General features: G+C 45.1%; 1 protein-coding gene across 1 annotated transcript in view; it reads left to right on the top strand.

Annotated features, from left to right (window-relative positions):
• The window catches only part of MATN4 (matrilin 4), a 108221-nt gene that overhangs the window by 70563 nt on the left and 22232 nt on the right, over positions 1-15426 (top strand). The window contains exons 6-7 of the mRNA XM_029613443.1: positions 10752-10874; positions 15002-15124. Coding sequence (XP_029469303.1) covers positions 10752-10874; positions 15002-15124 — 246 coding nt within the window. The remainder of the gene's footprint in view (positions 1-10751; positions 10875-15001; positions 15125-15426) is intronic.

Below are 15426 nucleotides of genomic sequence, written 5' to 3' on the forward strand. Positions count from 1 at the left end.
AGGAACTTCCGGTATATAAAAACCAAAAATAAATAAATAAATAAATAAATAATATGTGGCAATTAATACAGAACTCCGCTACCTGCTTAATTTATGGGTCATCTCCAAAAGTCCATATTATTGCCATCCTCACAGCTCTAATTTGGTTCCTAATTGCATGGTGGATCAAATTTAAGGCTTTACATTTCTTACTTAAAGCCCAAGCAAAGCTGACCCTATCTGACAACTGGTTGGCAATTCAAACTTACCAGCCAAAGCGCCTTCTCCGTTCATCTTAACAACACCTCTTCGAAATTCCATAAGTTCTGAATCTAGAAATTGGATGTTTAAAATTGAAGGTCCCACCCTCTGGAATAACTTGCCTGAAGAAATCAGGGTAGAGAAAGATCTACTTCGCTTTAGGAAAAGTCTAACTACCTATTTTTTCCATATGGCATTTCCAATTAAAATCACTCCAGAGACTTGCAGGGTTTTTTTATGCTTATGATATTGTATGTGTTATTTTAATTTTGTGCCAAAGTTATAAATCCTGGGTCATTTTAGTGTGTGTTCTGTTTACTATATTTTTGATTGTCTGTAGATTCATGATTATGCACATTTTATTGTAATCCATCGAGATCTGTGGATTGGTGGAATATAAATAAATACTAATTGCTAAATTATTATTCCTTTCAGCGTTTTTTTTTTTTCTAGAAAGAAAGGTACCAGTATTTAGTTGCAGGGGGCAAGGGGGAAATCAGGGCAACTGCCCAGGGGTACCAAGCTTTGGGGAGCCTCATAGTCTTGGGGTAGCCTCACCTCCACCCCTTGTAACTGGCCACCGAGCTCAGACATTGGCGCAGTCCTCCCTCTTTCCTTCCTCTCTCCCGCTGGCATAAGGCATAAAATAGCAGCGCTCTTGTCTGTTGGTGCCTCCTCTGCTGCCATAATGCATACAAAAAGCACCACTGGGGGAAGGAAGGTAGAGAGGGAGAAAAGTATCAGTGGGGGGAGCGTGATAAAAAAGCAGCAATGTGGAAAGGGGAGGGAGAAAAGCAAGGGGAGGGGGAGAGAGAGGCACTACTATAGCTTTTCTCTCTCTCTGTCCTCTCCTCTCCCACTGATGCAATTACTTCTCTTGCTCCTCCTCCCCACAACATACACACACTGGTGCCTTTCTGTCTCCCCTCTCCACCTCCCATGTTTGGTTTTCTCTCTTTCTTTCCCGGCTTTGGTTCATCTCTCTTCCTCTCTCAACTCATGCCAACTCCCCAAGCATTCATCCCTTCCTCTTTATTCTTCACTTAGGGGGTCATTTTCAGTTTCAGGCTGAAGTGGCAGCAGTGCTGCACCAAGAAGGAATTTTGGTTCACACATATCAAGATAATTGGTTGATTTGAGCAAAGTCAGACTGAGAGAGTATGTCAGCCAGCAGGAGGATACATGAGTTATTTCAGGATCTGGAGAGGGTGGTGAGATTTTCCAAGAGCAGTTTACTACCCTCTCAGTCCCTGGAATATCTAGGGGCTCTGTTCGACACAAAGTTAAGTTGTGTTCATTTGATGCTGCAAACAATTCAGAAATTGCAGCAGCAGGTTGAGGTTCATTTCTTACCAACATTCAGGAACTGAATGGTACAGAGTTATCTTCAGCTGTTGGGTTCTAGGGTGGCAGCTTTGGATCTAGTCCCATGAGTAAGAGCACACATGTGACCTCTTCAGAAAGCCTTTTGTCCAGTTGGGACCCTCAGTTGCAGGAGTACTTGGTGAGATTCCCTGTTCCACAGCAGATGAGGTGATTTTGCGGTGATGACTGAACACCAGGAATTTGGAGAATGGAGTAGATCTCGAGTCTCCATCTTAGGTAACTGTGACAATGAATTCCAGCCTGTTAGGTTGGGGAACACTTTGTCTCGGGCAGGCCATTCAAGAAGTATGGTTGGAAGAGGAGGCCACATGGTCTATCAATCATAGAAATATAGTGACAGAAAAAGACTGAATGGCCCATCCAGTCTACCCGTCATCTGGAGACCAGGACGATTTGGTTAGTTCTTTTGCATTTTACTTCCTCTCTCAGAGATCAAGCAGTCAGGATCTTATCAGCCAATACAACTGCAGTAGCGTACATGAATCATCAAGGGGGCAACAAGAGCTCTCAAGTATTGTAGGAGAATGGAGCTCCTAATCTGTTGGGCAGAAAATAAAATAAAAGTCATTTCTACATTGCACATAGCCAGTTTGGAAAATGTTTAGGCAAACATTCTCAGTCGCAATTGCCTGGACCCCAGAGAATGGACACCACCCCAAGACATGTTCAATCAGATTGTGCGCAGGTTAGGGGGAGCCTCTGATGGACCTACTAGCAACCAGTAAAAAAATGCAAAAACACAAAGGGTTTTCAGTTGGATCACTTAATTCTCATATCCAGATTAAATTCAATAGGTATAGAAGGATTGGTATTGAAATGGTTCTCTTCATACACCAAATCAGAATTGGTTCCATAAGTTCAGATTGAGTACAAATTTCCTCTGGTGCCCACAGGGATTTGCTTTATCATCAGTTTTGTTCAGCATCTCTATGGTTCCACTTTTCAAAATTTTGGCATGTTTAGGGGTAAATTACAAATTGTATGCGGACGACATATAATTTTTCATCCCTTACAATGTCAGCTGATCAAACACTCTAGACTTGGTTCTACTGTGCATGAATTCTGTTAGCCGCTGGCTTACCCACAATTGGCTCAAACTAAACATCAGTAAAACCGAAACCCTGCTCCTGTCTGGAATAAAACCTCCATTCATTAATGTTCCAACATCTATTCTCTTTCAGGGCAATTCTATTCTAATTGCTTATCAAGCAAGAAATCTTTGGTTCTTGATGGATTCCAATTAATCAGTGCATCAACATATTTCTAAGGTAGTCTCCACATCTCTATACAAATTACATCTGCTTAAAAAACTAAAACCACTTCTTGAGCATCAAAATTTTCAAACAGTTCTGCAGTCTCTTATATTGCATCATTTGGACTTCTGCAATTCATTGTACCTCAGGCTTCCTGCAACTACCCTATGATCCCTATAAAAATTCAGAATGCTGTAGTGAGAATACTAACTGGAACATGACTTAGGGATCATGTCACTCCTGTTCTGCTCAATCTTCATTGGCTACCAATTCCATACAGAATACAATATAAAATACTAGCCATTATTCATAATCAGATTCGCAAAGATTCTTCAGGATGGCTTAATGTGGCCCTTCATATTTATAACCTTCCAGACTGTTATGATCCACAACAAAAAATCTTTTAGAAATTTCAACTCAGAAAATTGCCAGACTAGACATGACCCAAAAAAGGGCATTCTCGATCACAGGACCACTTTTGTGAAATTCCATCCCTGATGCCCTTTGTGAGACCTCTTGCACCAAAATGTTTAAAAAGGCCATAAAAACCTTTTTGTTTGCTAAGGCATAACAGTTAACTTCCATCATACCAGGCACCGACAACCATGGTACAATTCTATACCTGTAATTGACTATTTTGCTTACTTTATGTAATAAAATGTTAATATGTATGTTTTAATTTTTCTAAGCCGCCTTGCATAAAAAATGTAGAGTGTGGGCTAGAAATTTTTTTTAAATAAAAATAAATGCCTTAATTCAGGAATGGCCATCAGAGGCAATATATGTGTTTCCTCCATGACCTCTGGTGGGCAGAATTTTGCAGAGTCTCAGGTCATCGGGGACTCATAATTCTGGTAATACCAAATTGGCTGAGGCACCCCTGGTATGCTAATCGTGTCAGGTTACTGGATGGAGAAGTGTTACGGCTGCCTCAGTGCAGGAATCTATTATTTTAAGGTTCACTTCTTCACAAAGATTTGGATTGATTTTTGTCTCATGACCTAGTGCTTGAGAGATCTTGTTTAACTAGAAAGGGTTGTTCTCACTAAGTAGTAGATACTCTGTTAAGTGCTAGAAAAAACTTCTATTTCCTTGGCATATGTGAGAATTTGGTAAATTATTGAAAGATGGTGCTCACATAAACGAATAGTATTTAGGGGTACATCAATTCCTTACATTCTAGAATTTTACAGGAAGACCTGGCTAAGGGATTATCTTTAAATTCTCTGAAGGCTCAAGTTGATTTGCTATAGGGGTTAAGTATCAGGGAGGTCTTTATCATCCCATCCACATGTATTTCGTTTTCTTAGAGGAGTCGGACATATTAGATCTCTGGTGAGGGATCCCATTCCTGCTTGAGATTTAAACTTGGTGTTGTCTTTCTAAGCAGGTTCTCCATTTGAGCCTATTAGGAAGACTTTGCTGAAACTTCTTATTCTGAAGGCAGTGGCTATCTGTTTGGCCAGAAGGATTTCAGATTTGCAGGCACTTGTAGAAAACCATTTTGTGTTTGAGAGAGACATGGTTAATATTCGTTTGGTGTCTTTCTTTCTTCCAAAGGCGGTTTCAGCCTTTCATCTTAACCAAGTGCCATCTTTTAGTAAAGATTCTGGTGAAAAGGAGTATAAACAGCTTCATTTGGATGTGAAAAGGTTTCTCTTGCAGTATGTGAAGGATGCACATCCTTTCAGGAAGTCTTTTTCTTTGTTCAGTGGTTCAAAAATTGTAGAAGCAGAAACCAAAGCTTCTTTATCTCACTGGATCAAGGAATACTGCAGTGTACCATTGATAGGGGTATTACGTTTAGTGGCTTTCGGGACATCCCCACAAATTGCCATCCCCCCCCCCCCCCCCCCCCCCCCCCCCGGATGCTGCTAGCTACTGGGCCTCCCTTCCATGGCAAGGCACCACTGGACCTCTCACATGTGGCAGGATGACATTGGGACCACTGCCTCTAGCTCTTCTCATTAGGCATGCGTGTACCCATCATCATGATATTTAAAGGGCCCGCAGCGGGAAAAGGCCACAGCACTCATTGATGACATCAACAGTGTTAGCCCTATATAAGAGCTTTCCAAATGTCCCTACTTTGCCTCAGCAATGGATCTCCTGCATTCCTGGTGCAGTCCGTGTTGCTTCTCTTGCATTCCTGGTTCCTGTGTCCCGCTTCCTGCCTTGCCTCATCTCTCCAGCCTACCTTGCCTTGTCTCTCCTGCCTGCCCTACCTTGTCTCTCCAGCCCAGCCTTGCATCGTCTCTTCAGCCTGCCTTGTCTTGTCCAGCTCAACCTAGCCTCATCTTGCCCAGCTCGCCTTGACTTTCTGCCCATCCTACTGCTTTGGTTCTTCTTCTCATCTCCTTGTCTCCCCTTTGGACTGACTCTTGGTACTGATCTTTGCTTGGACATTAATTACTCTTTTTTGCCGCCTGCCTCTGACTTTTGCCTGGACATTATCCACTCTCATATGACGCTTGCCTATGACCCTTGCCTGACCTTGGATCACCACCCACACCTTGCCCACAGAGATTTTCTTCTAAGTTCTGCTGGCCACTGGAACCCAAGGGCTCAATCCAAGGGGAAAGGGGTTGGTTAGATGAAGGCTTAGTCCAATTTCTTAAAGCATAGCTCCACCAGCTGTCGGTAAGGACCTATGGAGTTCGCCTAATAGGCTGCATCAACCTCAACACAGCCACAAGGGTTGACACACATTACAAGGGGCAGGAAGATCAGAGTGTATTTCACTAGAGCACAGGCGTCATTGTAGGCAGAATTCTGCTTGGTTTCACTGCAGGGCATTTGTAAAGCAGCAACATGGTCCTCTTTACACTCATTTTCAGAACATTATCATATGGATGTGTGAGTCAGGAAGGAGGCCTCCTTCGTCTTGGAGGTACCAAGAATGCGTTTGGCAGTATCCTGTCCATGTCAGGAGTAGCTTTGGTACATCTAATTTATCTGGACTGGTCTGGCTGGATGAAGAAGAAGGAGAAATTTGTTCTTACCTGATAATTTTCTTTCCTTGAATCCAGTCAGAACAGTCCAGAGCCCTTCCTATTCTGCCAAAAGTTTCTTTCAATGTAGCAATATTGATTAGGTGAAGAAATGTATATGGATACATTAACAGAGAAAAGAAGTTGTTCTTTGAGGTTGTACCATATGTAGTTTGTCTTTTAGGGGGTGATATTCAGCCACGGAGCGGCTAGTTAAGTTAGCCGGATATACCTAACTGGCTAACTTAACTGGGATATTCAGCGGAGTGGCAGTGCCACTGAATATACCCAGCTATCTTAAAGTTAGCTGGATAAATATAACAGGCTAACTTTAGGACAGCCCTACGGTGTGATCAGAGTTAGCTGCATAACTTATGCAGTTAACGCCGCTCCTCCCAGAAATGCCTCCTGCCCACCCCCGATTCATGCGGCTACATTTTGTGTGGCTAGAATATGGCCACATACGTCGATGAACATTGCTGTTTTACCATTTAGACGGATAACTTTTCAGTTATCCGTCTAAATGACTTTTGAATAGTGACCTCTTCGTTTATATTGCTTGGAAACCCCTGGTTTGGAGGGATAAGAAAAATTAGGTGAATTAACTTGTTACAGGTAATACTGGCAGGCTGAGGTCAGCACTGGAGCTTATAAGAGGTGATATCAGTTAATGTTAGTCTGTGTTGCCATCTGTTTGTTGGTGAGCATAACACATTCATTGGACTGGTTTGGCAGGATTCAAAGAAACTAAATTATCAGATAAGAACAAATTTCTCCTTCCACACTTCTCTCAACATTCACCCTTCTCACTTCATTCCCTTTCAGCCTTCACTTCCTTGTTCCCCGCCACCCTCTTCTGGCAGCTGAGTTCTGAATCCCCAGAAAGTTGCTACTCTACTGCTGTGCTTGCTCTAGCCCCTCCTTTCCTGTCCCCAGGTAAAAAAGCAACACCTGGGAGGAAGGGGCTGAGGGCTGTTGTCTGCTGAGTGGGATTGGAGGCACTGGTGGAGAACAGCCTTCTGCTTCCAGCTGCAACCCATCCCCTGCTAGACAGCTTTAGGGAACAGAAGGAGGGTCGGTGAGGCTGGAGAAGACAGGTCAGAGAAGAGAAGAGCAACTCTGCTCTCTATGTTGGGTTTATGGCATATTTGTGGACTCGGTCGAAGTGGCGATGACTCCTCCCACGGAGAGGGGCCCCGTGGGGAACCACAACGATTGGCTAGACTCTTAGTAAGCAGACACTAAGGAAAGAAAGCTTTATTATATTGCTGTTGATAAGGTTGAATCTTGCCCAAGGAATGGACAGTACTGTAGTCCAGCGATATCACAGTAAGCTCAGTCTCTGTGGTAGATGGTATCACCCAGATATAGCAAATGTCCGGTAGTGTTCCGCAGGACGGGATAGGCCGTGAACCTGAAGGGTGGAATAGGAAGAGCTGGAGCGTATTGATACTCACAGAGTGGCAGTACTGATAAACTTCCTTCGGTAGTAGAATGAAGAGAAGGACCCATGGTCCGAGGTGCAGGATACCCTGAGCAGAATAGGCCCTTGAGGAGCGAGTACCTAGGAGCACTGAGGGTTCCTGAAAGAAAGCAGACAGGACCCCTGAGCAGCGGGTGTCCTTAAGGTTAAGCAGTTGAACCCCGAAGGGTAGGTAGAAATGAGAGGCCCCCGAGGAGCGGGTACCCAGAGCTTCCGTAGGAGAGAGATACTCTGGAGGGTAGAGAGGAATCCAAGCAAGCAGCTTAGAAGCGGTCAGAGTAGCAAAACTGAATGTTATGATATCGAGGTGTTTGGTGGATTCTCAGTGGCAACAGTTATGGTATCTCCTACGGGGAGGAGCCCCATAGGGAACTGAAGCTCCGGGCTAGACTCAGATGCCAAACTCAGAGAATGTATCCTTTATTATACAGCTAGTGTGGTCCACCAGAAGTGGCAGTAGAGAGTAGATAGCAACAGTCTGTGATCCTTGGCGTCGGAGACCCGTCCCACAATGGTGGTGTAAGGCCCCGTAGCAGATGTCCAGTAAGGCACTGTAGGAGAGACAGATTGGCAGATGTTATAAATCATGTCCTCTAAGGTCTCAGGCATTTCTCGAGCCACCAATTCATCTTTCAGTCAGAGGTTCAGGCCTTCAAAGAAAAGGGTCTTCAGGCATCTCGAATCCCAGTTCAACTCTGAAGCCAAAGTCTTAAACTCGATGGCGAAGTCTGGTAAAGGTTTATTACCTTGCTGTAGATGAACCAATGTGGATCCTGTGACTGTGTACCTGGCTGGGTCATCAAGTACGGATTTGAACAGTTCCAAAAACCCAGCAAGGTCCTTCAGGATGGGGTCATCACGCTCCCACAGCGGAGAAGCCCAAGTTAGTGCTCTTCCGTCCAGATAAGACAGGGTATACGTAGTCTTGGCATAGGCTATTGGAAAATTGTTAGGCTGAAGTGCAAAATGTATACAGCATTGGTTGAGGAATCCCCTGCATCTCCAGGCTTCTCCAGAGAACCGAATAGGAGCGGAGAGGGGTACAACTGTTTTAACCGTCACGTCTAGCAGTGTTTCTTCTTTACCTGAGGTAGTAGAAGCATTCATCTGTGAGTGCAGTAGATTAAAGGCCACAGTCAAGCTTTCCAGCGTGCTCTGTTGTTCAGTGATTCGCTGGGCCAGGCCTGGAATGGCCTGCAATGTGGTGAGCTGAGCCGAATCCATGGAGTTAGCAATCTGTTATGATATCGAGGTGTTTGATGGATTCTCAGGGGCAACAGTGATGGTATCTCCTACGGGGAGGAGCCCCGTAGGGAACTGAAGCACCAGGCTAGACTCAGATGCACAAACACAGAGAATGTATCTCTTATTATACAGCTAGCATGGTCCACCAGAGGTGGCAGTAGAGAGTAGATAGCAACAGTCTGTGATCCTTGGCGTAGGACACCCGTCCCACAATGGTGGTGTAAGGCCCCATAGCAGATGTCCAGTAAGGCACTGTAGGAGAGACAGACTGGCAGATGTTATAACACACTCCCTGGTAGCTGAGTAGATAGAGTTCCCAATGAGCAGGAGAGAGAGGCTAGATATTAATACTCTGTAATCCTCGGCAGAGGAGACCTGTTCCACAATGGTGGTTTAGGGTCTGATGCAGTTGAGCAGCGAGGAGCTGTAGATGGACAGACTGGGAGAAGTTGTACTCACTCTCTGTAGCTGATAGGTAGTGTTCCAGCAGGTTGAAGAGTTGGTAGCAGGCACCAGGATAGACACACAGGCCCTTGAGGAGCGAGTACCTGTATATAGGATAGGCACCTGGAAATAAGCAAAGGGCCCCCGAGGAGCGGGTACCCAGGTTAGTAGAACCCCGGAGGGTGAAGGTGGCTTCCAGCAGAGTAGAAGCGGCAGAGCAGCTTCAGACCGGAGCGAATCCAATCTGTTGCTAACTCGGCAAGAGTCAGCAAATGGGCAACCTTTTGAATACGGAAGCAGTGACGTCACTCGAGGGAGACGCCCCTGAGGTTCGCGCCAACACTGCTACAAGATGTGAGGCGTGTGTGCACGCACGTCCTAGGAGGCCTCAGGTCAACATGGCGGAACACCGCACCAGAGCTGCTCCAGGGAAGCTGGAGGGTGCAGCAAGGAGATGCTATGGACGCCATTCTTCCGAGGCTGGTGGAGAAGGCTGAAATAGAGGTGAGGCATGTCAGGCGAAGCCATCTGAGACCAACGGATGCAACACCAAAGTCCTTGCTAACTCGTTGTATTGGAGCGGAGCGGAGGTTTAAATACCCAGAAGTACTGACGTCTTGCGGTGGGGCCGCCCCCAAGGTTCCCGCCATGACGTATTCAAAAACGTAGACAGCGTGCGCGCGTGTGCCCTAGGAGGCTTCAGGAAGAAGCATGGCGGACGGGGATGCCCATGCTGTCTCGGAGACGCCGAGGGTTTCGGCAACCAGCAGCGGAGGCAGCCATCCTTCCAAGGGAGGAGAAAAAGGGTAGAAGAGAGGTGAGGCAGAGCGGTCTCAGCCGTCTGCGACCGACGGACGAAACACTCTAATCCGGCCCTTCTCCATTTGTCATTTCCTAGGGACTGAAACGGAAGAAAAAAAGTGCTTCAAGTACAACAGAAGAAAAGCTCTGATCACTTTCTATTACTAAATACTACAGTGCTACTATATTCTGTTTCTAACAGGCTGTGTTTATGCACAAACACAGTTTTTCATTATTTTGTTTATTTTTCTAATCTTATATTTAATGTTTTAGAAGAAACAGTATAGAATATCACAATATGCAACAGTACAGCAGTAACACCAGCTAATAAAGATCCCTCCCCGCCAGCAAAACAAGTTACAAGACAAATATATGCACATCCCAGCAAAGATGGGAAATGAGCTAGACTGTCAGTTCACGTCCCATTGTGCAGCATTAAAATAACTGATGCATGAGCTGGCCGTGTTCAAGCAGTGAGTGAGTCAAGCAAATGGAGTGCCATTTGTACCCTTAGAGTTATTTCCCTGAGAGGCACATTTACAGAGTAGTGTCTGAAGGGCTACTATTGTTCTGTACCTGTTCTCGTCTGTGAGCAATACCTATGTATGTGTGTGAGAGAAACTTGCACTGCTGTTGCCTGTGTTGTATTTGTTCTATGATGAGCAGTGTGTGTGTGTGCATATGTGTGGCAGGATAAAACTGAGAATTGTACCGTCTGTGCTGTGTCTTTTCTGTGATGGGCCTGTGTGTGTGAAGCTTGCTCTGTTCCTGCCTGTACTGTACCTTTTCGGTGGTGGGCCTCTCTGTGTGTGGGAAGAGGGCAGAGAGGAGAGGGAGAAAGATGCATTCAGTACGCACTTTGTTATTCTTATTATTTCTCTGAATATACTTGTTATTCTCCCTTTCTAGTGATTGATTACTGCTCCTTTGGAAATCACAGCTGTCAACACGAGTGTGTCAGTGTGCTGAATGGCTATTACTGCCGCTGCAATGAGGGTTATGCACTTCAGGATGATGGAAAAACATGCCAAGGTATGTAGGACATCACATATTCCCAAAATGGATGGGCAAATTGAGCTACTAAGTATATGGCTATTGCTTCCTTCATGGAATAGGACAGGGGTGGCCAACTCCGGTCCTCGAGAGCCACAAACAAGTCAGGTTTTCAGAATATCTACAATGAATATGCCTGAGATAGATTTGTATGCACTCCCTCCATTGTGTGGATATCTATCTCAGGCATATTCATTGTGGATATCCTGAAAACCTGGCCTATTTGTGGCTCTCGAGGACCGGTGTTGACAACCCCTGGTATAGGGGAACCTGGTCAGGAGAACAGAGGAAACAAAGAAGAGAGGTAGCAAAAAAAAGAGAAAAAAGAGTGAACATAGAGTGGAAGAAAAACCTTAGGGCAAAGAGTTAGGATAAAATGCATACAAAACTGGGTGTGAAGGTTGTGGAACAACGAGGTTCTGTCAGAATATCATAAATGAGTCTAGTGCAACATGCACACTGTAGGAGACCAAGGAGTAAAGAATTCCATAATTCAGCTGAGCGAAGGGCCAAGGCATGTACAGTATATGCTGTTTAATAGTGATTTAATAGACAAATGTAAGGAAAATCTAGCATTTAGTAGCTGTGGATTAGCTGGATCTGTGTAGCATGCAAACAAAATGCCAGGCTGGCATCGAGGATCCTGCGGGTTTAGCGTACAAGGTGTCTGAAGTAGGTGGGGAAAAAAGAGAAGAAGAGGAGGTCAAGTAGAGAGGCTCCATCTTTCACTTCTGTAAATGACAGGATTCCATTAATAGATTCTTCTAGGTGATCAAAAACATGGAAAGCACAGGTAAAGTTGGAAATCATCTGCATAGAAGTTGGTTATAAGCTCCACTGAGAAGGGACTGTCTCTTATGTGTTTTTGTACATAAGAACATAAGAAGTTGCCATACTGGGTCAGACTGAGGGTCTATTATGTCCAGCATCCCATTTCCAACAGTGGCTAATGTAGGTTACAAGTACGTGGCAAGTACACAAACAATAAATAGATCCCATGTTACTAATGCCGGTAATAGCAGTGGCTATTCCCTAAGGCAGCTTGATTAATGGCAGTTTATGGACGTCTTCAGGAACTTACGTTGAGTACTGCTGTAGAAATGATAAGTAATAGTAGAAGTAATACCTACCAAAGCTAGAAATGGCAGACCCAAAGATACAAGTGAATGAAAAGGGCCTATGAGGAACCCCATTTGTAATCATTTGGGAAGCAGAAAGCTTGCTAACAAGGTAATCATAAGCAACAAGTGATAGAAGCAGAGCCATCACTACCATATGGAAGATTGGGACTCAATTCCCAAGCCTGGCGTTTGCTCCCTGGGCTGATTGGGGTTAGAGATACTGAGGAGACACTGTACACAGTGATTCGGGGGGAGGGGGGCTGCTGGGGGAAGGAAGGGTATCTCAGCAGTCACACAACAGTGACGCCTAATATTCAGACTCAGGCTACTCACATACAGGGGTCTGGAGTGAGCCATGGTCTGTGGCCCTAGTCATTGTGAATGTACATTATTGGGGCTTCATCTCCTGAGATGCTGCTTCTAATTGAGCCAGAAAGCCCAAAGAAAGCAGAAACTTCTAGATTAAAAAAAAATCCTCCTGAAAACAAACACAAGAAAGAATCAGGTACACAAGGAACTGGGGAGATGAGTGAACTGTAGGATGATTCATCATAACAGCAGCAGGAAATGCAAGACAAACATGAGTAAAAACGAGGAAAAAAGTTAGATTAGAATCATCTCAGTAGGATGGCATGGTCAAGTCACACTGGACAGAACCTATAAGGGAAAAAGTGTAAATGGCAGCAAAGCTGAGCATTTTTAGAAAAGAACAGCGCCAGAGGGATTGGATAGTAGCTGGCTAAGGAGAGAAGGTTAAGGATGGGTTTTTTCATGATGGTGAAAACAATGGCCAATGGGAAGGGGGAAGGAAAAGAAGCGGGCACGCAGAAGAGCTGATAGCTTGGTATAAACCAAGAAGAAAAGAAGAGATTAAAGGGCAATGGAGGAGATAAATAGTCCAATGCAATACTGTGATGCTGCAGCCAATGCACGGCTTAATGCGCGTTTTGGACATGCATACATAACCCTCGATGCAATACGAGGATTAGTGCATCCAAAACGCACGTCCAATCGAGCGCATAGCTAATAGCGCTCATCACATGTAAATTCCATGTAGATGAGGATATTAGCTAATCCCTGCGATTCAAAAAAGTTCCCGCATGGCCAATGAACCCATTGCAAACAGCAAATTTTACGCCAGCCCAGGGCTGCAGTAAAGGGTATGCTACGCTCAAGAGCTTAGTGGAAAAAGAAAAATTCCTGGTTTCCGTGATTCCTCCACTTAAGTATCGTTGCAATACTAAGTAGGAAGAACCAGAGAAAACAGATTGAAGTAAAAAAACATGTGTTGAAAAAAAATTCTGGGCGCCCAATATAGGCACACAAGATAGACAGTCCAGGCTGTGTATCTTGTGCCGATAGCAAGGGGAGGGACGCTCAGATTGAGTATCCGTTTTCCTAACCTGCACTGACAGCCACCTCTCTTCTGCGCCCAATGCGGAGTAGGTGCTAGAGACGCACAATTTTCCCTAGCGCCTCCTTTTTAGCGCATCCCCTCATTTTAAATAATGCATCGTGTGCCCAGGAGAGGTGGCTGGGCTCATGTTAGGAGAAAGGGCACTCATGTTGACTGAGCGCGCGTTTTATGCAAGCCGACATTGCATCGCCCTGAAAGTGGGGTTAAGAGATGCAGTAGGTGGATGAGCAGAGGAAAGATTGTTTAGGAAGTCAGAATCAGTTACAGAGAGAAGGAACATAAGCGTAGGAAAGAGATAAAGGAGGAGATGAAAAGGAGATCATATAGGAAGAGCAAGAGACGAATGGCAGATGACGGTCTGGAAGCTGAAGATCAGGGGAAGAGTTGGATGGTATGGGGAAAGAAGAAAGGTTTGGTGAAGAATAGTCATGAGTGTGGTGGGGAAGAGAATGACGTAGGAGAAAGAGTATGAAGGACGGATATAAAGGTGTCAAAGGTTTACAGGTATGAGAGTTATTGGTTGATATACGGTTCTAGAAATAGGTTGACCTCAGCAAATAAGAAATGACTGAAGAGCTGACTCGGGTAGCTGAAAAGCTCTGCAGAGCTGCATGAGAGGAGCTGTGGAGCGTGGAGGTCTAGAGGAAGAAAATGCAATGAAGGAGAGCAGGAAAGGAGCAGCAGGATGCCCAGGGTAAGGGAGCATCCTTAGTCTTCAGAGTGCAGAACATGGGCAGGGATACCTGTGTTGTGGTGTGCTGCACAGCTAATTGTGGCCTTAATGCTTTTGGGAGGCAGAATTCAGGGCCAAGCACAACACCATATCTCCCTGCCCACGATCTATGATCCTGTGATAATTTGGTCTCATGGCAGACTGGTGAGCCCAGCTAGGAAATGTTTCTAGGAAGCTGGGCCTTGCCTCTGGAGTGCTCTGCTGGAAAATTGTAACATCCAGCCTCCTGGGTCAAATTATCTCCCACTTTCAGCATCTGTTATGCCAAAATGAAGACTGTTTTACCAGGAAATCTGAATTTGGTTTTTTTTGAACCTGTAATTTCCTCCTGCTCCTTTGGGCTTTCAACTCATTCAGAACTAGTGCTGGGATCCAGGCGCCATAAGCCTTCAATCACAATTACCATGGGATTTCCCCCCTATTTTATGATCTCTCTCCTTCCCCCTAACACACGTGGTCTGGTTATTGGAGCGACACTCCTCATCTAGTGGCTATGCAGCAAGGCTTCTTCTGGAACTCTGCAATCATGGGCCTGAATCTGGCTATTAGGTATCACCCTTGAGCTGTGACTATCACCCCCTTCTCTCTATTTCCAGGGGCTATGAACACTGCATTCGCAGCATCTCCAGCCCATGTAGGGAACAGAAGACCCAACCCGGGGATAGAACAGGGAACCTTTCACATGGCACCAGGCTGAGCCTTTAAATCAGATTTGAGTGTACCATGACAACACACAGTTTTCAGCTTTGAACTGTGCTATAGGTTATCCGAGTTTTTCTTCTAGGTCTCTAGGTAGCTCTCTGCAAAACTTGAAAAGGCTATTTATGGTTTCCAGCTAATGACATTTGCAACGTTATTGACCATGGCTGTGAATTCAAGTGTATCAGCACCCCTGGATCCTATTACTGCGACTGTCCGGCAGGTCTGCAACTGCAGGTGGATGGAAAGACGTGTAACCGTGAGTATATATGATAGGACGATACCGCACTGTCAGAGGCACAGCGAACTCATGCTCCACCTGCAATACAGCACAATGAGAAAAGGGGAGAGGACAATTTTCAAAGCCATTACCCCTGGTAAAAATCCAAAGTTGACTCCCTCTGCCTGGTTAAAATTATAGAACAGGCCTTCACAGCATGCATACTTTTTTTTTGCTGGGCAGAGTTGGGGTGGCTTTCCCGGCTGGGGAGAGGGTGTTAGTACAGATGTGCCATTGCTCTAAAAAGACATAAAAACATCAACTGCATATGCTATGTTTTT

Source organism: Rhinatrema bivittatum, chromosome 8, assembly GCF_901001135.1.
Source record: "Rhinatrema bivittatum chromosome 8, aRhiBiv1.1, whole genome shotgun sequence".
In the NCBI taxonomy this organism is placed as follows: Eukaryota; Metazoa; Chordata; class Amphibia; order Gymnophiona; family Rhinatrematidae; genus Rhinatrema; species Rhinatrema bivittatum.